The 7718-nt window shown below is 48.3% G+C and overlaps 1 protein-coding gene across 1 annotated transcript; it reads right to left on the bottom strand.

Moving 5' to 3' along the window:
- Positions 1-432: 432 nt before the first annotated feature.
- LOC114082708 (C-C motif chemokine 3-like) lies at positions 433-2678 on the bottom strand. The gene is made up of 3 exons (XM_027923811.3): positions 2407-2678; positions 1835-1949; positions 433-1472 (listed from the first exon to the last, which is right to left on the bottom strand). Exons 1-3 carry the CDS (start codon positions 2480-2482, stop codon positions 1382-1384), a joined length of 282 nt encoding a protein of 93 aa, XP_027779612.2. The 5' UTR covers positions 2483-2678; the 3' UTR covers positions 433-1381.
- Between the last annotated feature and the right edge of the window lie 5040 nt (positions 2679-7718).

Raw genomic sequence — 7718 nt, 5'->3', positions numbered from 1 at the left:
AATCCAGTACAAAAAAAAAAAAAAATCCAAAGAAATTCCATTATCTCTGAAATCCCCAGGCAGGCCCCAAACAGCCTGTGGCTATACCTTATCAGTGGTTCTCAAACTTGGCTGGCATTAATATCACCTGGGAAGTTTTTAAATCACAGATGCCAGTCCTCTCCCAAATCCAATAAATTTGTAGCTTTGGAGGTAAGGCCCTGACATTGAAGTTTTTAAAAGCTCCTCCAAGTGATTCTACTGGTGAATTCAATTTAAGCCAATCCTTGGACTCCCACCTAGTACAGGGAATAGTCACCTTTGTAAGACACATTCACTCTAAGGAGGGTTGCCAGATACAACCAGACATCCAGTGAAATTTGAGTTTCTGGTCAACAACAAACAATTATTTGTATGTCACAAATATTGTATTAAGATATACCAAGAAAGAAAAAGATTCAATCTGTATTTTTATTGTCTAATGCTGGCCACCCAAGCCCCCAACCCTCAATTCAAAGATGGATATGGAGAAAGAACATTCTCCCCCAAAGCTGAGCAGTGAGCACGGAATCTGACCAAGGCTCTCAGCCACCTGCCAGGTCTTTGCTCTTCCACAGGCAGGGTCACTAGACTTGCTACTAACCTAAGGGAGCACTTAGGACAGAACCCAGAACTCGGTAAGCTTTCAAGAAATGTCAGCCATCACACAGAAGAAAGCATGAATGAGAAAATGAACTTATGTGCATCAGTGGGTATTGTCTTGGCACAAAATATTCCTAGATCAAATCACTTATGATCTGGTTTATAAAATAAGAGTGTCTGGTTCAACTTTTCAGGAGAGTATCTCCAGGGAGCACCTGGTATATCTGCAGTACTGCTCTGCCCCGTTTCTGGGTTGTCTGCCTCTTTTCATATTTCGCTACTCTTCTTCCAGGGTCTGTGTCCATCTGTGTTTCTGATTAGTTGAGCAAACAAAATCCATAAAACTATCACAAGTGCCTTCAATCATTTGTAAGCCACGCTGGACAAAATCATTCAGTAAGCGCCTGTTGTTTGAGATCTCTATGGGCATAATTTCTCTGGTACAGCTAATCACACTGGCTGCTCTGTGTATTATGTGTGAGAAGAGTTGAAAGGAAAAGGGGGGAGGGTGGTGAAGAGGAAGTCACTGGCTGTCAGAGAAAACATGCATTGCATAATATAATTTTTAACGAGATTGATTACAAGAATTAAATGAAATACATACACTAAAATGTAAGAAGGGCCCCAGAGTGAGGCTGGGCATGAGGGTAGGACCCACAGAACGGGTGGCCTCCAGAACTGCGGGGTCACAGCCCTGGCTCAGGTGTTTGCTCCCCCGTCCACCCACAGATGTGCTGCCTCCCCGCTTCCTCCAGGCCACTCAGGAGTTCAGTTCCAGGTCGGTGATGTAGGCTCGAACCCACGCCTCGCTGGGGTCAGCACAGACCTGCCGGCCTCTCTTGGTCTGGAAGCTGTGGAGAAGAGTGGAAGGAGGGGATACTGAGGACTCCAGCAGGGGACTCCCAGGGCCCCTGCATCCTTCTCTGCCCAGACACCTCGGGGCCTGACCAGACAGTTTCCCTAGAACCTTGGGGTTCCCGAACCCTCCCCAAATGTCTCATGAGGGTTTGCTCAGAAAGCCCCTTCCTGCTGTCACTCCTCCCCCTCTTCCCACTGCCCAGGGCTCTGTGGGCCCCAGTCCCGGTCTGAAAACCCCCCAGGCACCTCCTGGACTCCTGCACCCGACGGGCCTTCGGAGCAGAGCACTCCCATGGGACCTCACCCAGCCCGCCAGCCTCCCTCTCCAGGGGTGGCCAGGAGACCTGGCCCTTACATGACCGCCGGTTTGGAGCACTGGCTGCTGGTCTCATAATAGTCATCTACAAATTTGCGCGGAATCTTCCGGGAGATGTAGAAGAAGCAGCAGGCGGTGGGGGTGTCAGCACCCACTGTGAGGGACAGGACAGAAAGACCCCAAGTGCCTGTTCAGAAGGAGAGGCCGACCAGCCTCTCCTGGCCTTCCCCTAAGCGAGGGCTAGCATGCTTGAGGTGGGGATGGGGGGACAGAGGGACCCAGAAGGAAGTTGGTATTTCTTTTATTTATTTACCTTAGTTTGGGGACTTTATGTCTCTCTACAGTAAATTCAGTATTTTTTTTTTTTTTAATAAACTACGTCTGTCAAAATCCCAGTTGGGCCTCCACTTTCCAATCCATAAAATGAGATGCTGTCTCTCTCTGTCCTCTAGAATCGAGTCACCAAAACCCCTTAGGAAGCTAAATTCTCTGGGCAGGAGCCTCAAAATTCTTCTGGCATGCCCTGCTTGGAGGGCCTCAGGCACAGACTTTGACATTGCCGTCCAGCCCTTGGTCAAAGAGTTAGAACACAGAGCAAAAGACAGACTCACGGGAGGCTGAGCAGGTCAGGGAGGAGAGGGCCTCAGTGAAGAACAAGACAGCGAGGACGGCCACGGGGATCTCCATGATGCTGGGCTGCAGATTGGGCTCAAGTGCTGGCCGAGAAGAGATGGGGCAGGAGGACTGGAGGCTGCTGCTCCCTTGTGGGGTCTGAGGCTTCTCCTCTCTTTATAGGCAGCCTGGGGCATTGGAAGTGTAACATCTGGGGAGGTCAAGGGGGATCTTTTAACCATGGTGTTGGTGCTGTGCTGCATGTTGCATGAGCTGGCAGGGCTGGGGGTCACCACAGGGCTCAAGCAATTTGCACGAGTGGCTCAGTCCCTTCCTCAATGGGGAAATGGTTTCCACAGTGAGAGGAGGTGAGAAGCTGGTGTCAGCTGAGACCAAGCGAGCTGGCGCCTTCTCACGAGAGCCGCAGTCTGCAAAGCCTTTCTCCCAGAGCCCAGCCTTGCCCCTCCTGGCCAGCTATCCCATGGCATGGATGGTAAGGAGATGAAGACAGCTTCTCACTTCCTGAGAAGCATAAGGTGGAACCATGCCCTGGAGGGAGACAGCAGAATTAGGGAAGCCTCAGCCACCAAGGGTGAGAATTAGGCTGGCTTTCAGATACTGGCTGGTTGATCAGGCTTCGTGAGCCTCCCAAGATGCCACTCCCTGGGTTGGCTGGGTTGACTGGGGCTCCTGAGAGAGATAAACCTCAGAGTCTGTTACCCTCCCATCAGAAGGGCTCTGCAGGGATCTATCCCAGGGATATAAACACAAAGGTGAAGAAAGTGGTATGCACCACGGTGCTGGCCACAGCTTACCTGTAGCAATTAAAAAGGTGGCCTAGCATTAAAGAAGTTGTGGGATATTTACTTCTTGTAGTAATAATTAGCCCTTAAAATTGAGAAGGGAGAGACATTTAAAAGGAAAGTCTTCGTTTCTTAAAAATCCTGAAATATTTCCTGTCTTTAGTTAAAGTTAAAATGGGCCTTCCCTGGGTTGCTGGAATTCCATAGTGTCGTCAAGGACTGAGTTTCTTGAAACATCTCCCCTTCGTCCATCATTTTGTTGACTTTTCTTTTACAGGTTTGTCATCTCAGGGTCACAAGATGGGTGCTGCTGAGAAGGCATCGCACCTCCACAAAGTCTCCTCACAGACACAGGAGAGGGCCTCAGAAATACGGAAGGAGTGATGCTACTGGAGCTTTCGATTCAAGTTGTTTTTTACATGCTTTAGTATAGATTTTCTTCAAAGTTAGTAAGAGCTAATTTTAAAAATGTGCAAAACACAGAGAAGAATAAAAACTAATTTGGTATGTAAAATCTGGATACACTCCACGGCAAATGCAGGTTCAGAATGTGGGGATTTTTCTCTACATTCTCACCCTCCTACATAACAAATTCTGCAGCATAATCAGAATTTTTTTTTTTCCTCAAAGGTAGGAAAAACTCTATTATTCAAGCCTAACCCCTGATAACATTTTAAATTTGTTTCTTTCTTCTTCTTTTTAAATTGCGGTACATTGAACCCAGGGATGCCCTACCACTGAACTACATCCCCAGCAGCCCTTTTTATTTGATTTTGAGACACAGTCTGAATAAGTTGCCAAGGTTGGCCTTGAATTTGTGATCCTCCTTTCCCAGGCTCTTGAGTCACTGGGATTACTGGCAAGCACCCCTGTGGCCAGCTGATTTGTTTCTCTCCAGTGCAGCTTTTTCTTGGCTCATGATAGTTCTGTCTGCTTGCTTGTTTTTCACATTTTACTGTGTGATGAGGAGACAAGGATTACCATTGTCTCTATCTAGATGGAACTCGGCATTTTCTTGTTTGTAATTAACAGTAGAAGACGCTTTCAAATAATTCTAGTGACTTTAGGAGTTGCCTAATTGACCCAACTGTCTGCTTAGTACATGAATATTATCATGCTCTATTGTGGCACATTTGGACTGGTTCCAATATTTAATTGTCATAAATAAACTATACCAACTGTACTTTATAAATAAAACTTTCTCCGTGAATTAAGTTCTTTCCAGAGGATATTTTCCTAGCTGTCGACTTCCTGGGTCAAAAAAACAAGGACCCTTATGGCTTCTGGTCTCTAGAGACGTCCCACATCTAACGCACATTCCTGTCTAGAACCGGTGTGGGCTGGCGGTGGCCGCGGGTAAGGAAGTGTGGCTGTTGCTGAATCAGTGGTTCCAAGGCTGAGCTCATCACTCTTGTCATGACTGTAGCCTGGGCACCAGCTCCTCACCTCTCACTCACTGATTAACATTTTTCTTAGAAACACTCCAGTCCACATGATGTCATGGTCCTTTGCTCCCAGGGTGTGGTTTGAGTATGACTTGTCTCCCCGCCAGGATGCTGTGGCATCACTATCTACATCACCCTGTGTGGCCAGAGGAGCCCAGGTCTGTGGGAGGCAGTGTGAACCTACACATTTCTCCATGTTCTTGTGGCCCTAACACTAACATCTCACCTCCTCTCACTGTCAAAAGTGTTTCCATATAATCAGCCCCAACAAGTGAGCAATTGGGCTCTTCTTGTGCATCCTGATCCCCTAGGGGACCCATAGCACCCCAGAATGATGAACTCAGAGCAAGACTCTAGGCACCAGCCAACTCCTTCTGCTCCTCACCAGCTTCCAACACCTCATGGTCTGGAGCTGCCTAAAGGGGTGGGGGTGTGGCTTGAACCCCAGAAGGATGCAGGCAGCAGTGTTCTTGGCTTTGCCCTCCCTCCTCTGCTTGCCCACACACCCCACAGGCCTCCGTGGCTGCCCTTATGGACCATCCCATGGTGGCCCTCAGCTCACAAGTCTCTTCTGGACCATGAGGCCCTCTCAACCCTCATCCTTCCTTTAATCTAGAGCTGTTTCTTAGTGCTCTGGAGAGGTGGCTAAGCCATGTCATTTAATTCCTGTGCCTTAGTATTCTCTGAGTGAAAGCAAAGAACCTCACAAAAGCCTTCAGAACATTCTGGACTATTTCCCAAGGATTTTTTTAAAATGTTTTTATTAGTTGTTGATGGACCTTTATTTTATTTACTTATTTCTATGTGGTGCTGAGAATCCAACCCAGTGCCTCACACATGCTAGGCAAGCGCTCTACCACTGAGCCACAACCCCAGCCCAAGATTTTGATCAATCTTAATTCCTGGATTGTTGAGAGCCACAGCCCAGTCAGAATGATGCCTGGCATTTGCCAGAGGGAATGGTTGTAAGGTGACACCAGAGAACCATTGAGATGATGATTTGAGTTAAGCTATATATAATTGCTGTGATGCTGGATTGATTGTATTGTATATTTGACCTTTACTGTCGGGCAATAGGGCGCCTACTACTTTGGAGTTCCCATAAGTTCTTTGGGGGGGGGAGGGGGGGTTTGGAGAGATTGGACGGAGCCTGGTGGAGGGAGTGTGTTCCTGGGTGGTGTGTGGAGTGCCGGTGAGAGTTGGAGAATAAAGAGTTGCTGTTTGAATCTACAAGGCTTTGTGGCAGCTCGGTTATTTGTGCCCAGCCAGACTGCGGCACTGGATCTGAAAGGCAAAGGAGGGCTAGGACCCATCTTTAGTTGGGAAAACCATGGCCTAACTCAGTCATGAACGAGATGCAAACTCCAGGTGCAGTTGGTTCCCGCTGTGAGCAAGGGGTGGGTTCCCCTCAGTTCTCCCAAGAAGCTCCGCCCTTAGGGTGATTCACAGAGGGTGGCCTCTTTCTGGAAAGTTCCCCTCCAAAAGAGAGGGAGCAAGGACCAGCTCTTCCAATAGCTGTATTCCCAGTGAGGGAACCTGAGACTACTGAGGCGGAGATTTAAAACAAACACTCAAGGCCAAGAACAAATGCCGGGCTTCTTTTGTTCTTTTTGTGCTCAGCTCTGCAACCCTGAGAGGTGATCTCTCCAACTTCTTGCTGGCCCCCTCAGAGGAAGGAAGGAGTTGACAGCTTTGCTCAGGCTCTGCATGCCTATTCCCCCACTGTTGGAACTGACCCCACCGCCTGCCTGCTCCAGACCCGCTGTCCATATGTTGATGATCATCATGACACCAGCAGCCAGCATTCCTACCCTGGTATAAGTCAGTGGTGGTCCTCCCATCTGCAGAGAGACGGGGCCTGTGGAGGAGGCCAGCCATGGGACATGGAGAGAGGACAGATACACACAGCGAGGAGGGTGGGAGCCATCCTGCAGAGTCCCAGCAAGGATGTTGAACCCAGGGAGAGGCCACAGAAGTGCTTTCTGACCTGGTTTGAGGCCTTCAGGGAACCAGAGGAGTTTCCCAGTGCAAAAAGGATCAAGGCAAGAAAGTGACAGAGAAGAGGCTGCCCCAGAAGTCCCCCATGGAATATGAAGGCTGGGGGGAAATACAGATGGTTTCAAGCTTCACGTGGGAGAGGAAGGAACAGAGAGGCCCTGGAGGACTGAGAATTTCTTTGCTGGGTGCCTTTGTCTCTTCCTCCTGTTCTGCATCAGCCAGAGCTCAATCAGAGCAGTCCAACCTCCAGTGACTGGAAAAAGACATCAGAGATGACAGGATGAACATAAAACCAGATAGGAAGAAACCTCACTAGGTGTTCACAGTGCTGAAAACCAAAGCTAAGAAGAAAAGTCTCAAAAGCAAAGGAAAAAAAAAGAGAGAGAGAGAGAGACAAATGACCTTCCATGAAAAAGCGTGTCTTCCAACAGAAAAACGGACGCTGGAGGCCAGAGTAATGATTGTTCCTGAAGAGCTTAAAATAAATAATGCTCGTATAGAAGGAAAATAGCCTTCAAAAGTTAAGGTACAATAAACATTTCCAGGCAATCAAAAACTGGAGACTTCACCATCAAAAGACTCACAGTAAAGAACATGAAAGGATCCCTTCAGGCAGAAGAAAGAGAATTCAGATGGAGCGGGGAGATACTGTTATGCTCGAATTTGGGACCCCCAAAGACCACCAGAGACCCAAGATCGATGTAAGCAGCAAAGAGGTGCTTATTGCGAGCTAGCTCGGTCCTCCGCGCACACACACAGCAACTGGTGACACTGAGAGGCCCCGAGCCCAGGGTTTGCAGCAGTTTTATACATTCTTTGGAGAGGGCAGGGACTTCACATACATCATAGCAAATCATCACACACCGCGGGGAAATCAAATAACAACTCTAAAACATGATTAGCACATTCACTGGCGGGAACAAGTTGGGTAGGGGTGATTGGTCAGTACAAAAGGGGTATTCGTTTGAACTGATTGGTTTGAGCCAAGAGGGGTGTACGTGCTGAACTACATGGTTTCCCAACTTGTTATCAACCACCATAAACCACTGGCATCCCAGGTATTTC

This window comes from Marmota flaviventris, chromosome 17, assembly GCF_047511675.1.
Source record: "Marmota flaviventris isolate mMarFla1 chromosome 17, mMarFla1.hap1, whole genome shotgun sequence".
NCBI lineage: Eukaryota > Metazoa > Chordata > Mammalia > Rodentia > Sciuridae > Marmota > Marmota flaviventris.
The sequence above is the reverse complement of the archived record's forward strand: the minus strand, read 5'-3'. Positions and strand labels throughout refer to the sequence as shown.

Bases quoted from the DNA above. Each gene is read 5' to 3' on its own strand.
- LOC114082708 (XM_027923811.3), bottom strand. From the start codon at position 2,482: ATGGAGATCCCCGTGGCCGTCCTCGCTGTCTTGTTCTTCACTGAGGCC. The intron at 1,950-2,406 runs GTGAGTCTGTCT...TGTCCCTCACAG, and splicing joins CCTGACCTGCTCAGCCTCCC to TGGGTGCTGACACCCCCACC. The intron at 1,473-1,834 runs GTAAGGGCCAGG...TCTTCTCCACAG, and splicing joins TGCTCCAAACCGGCGGTCAT to CTTCCAGACCAAGAGAGGCC.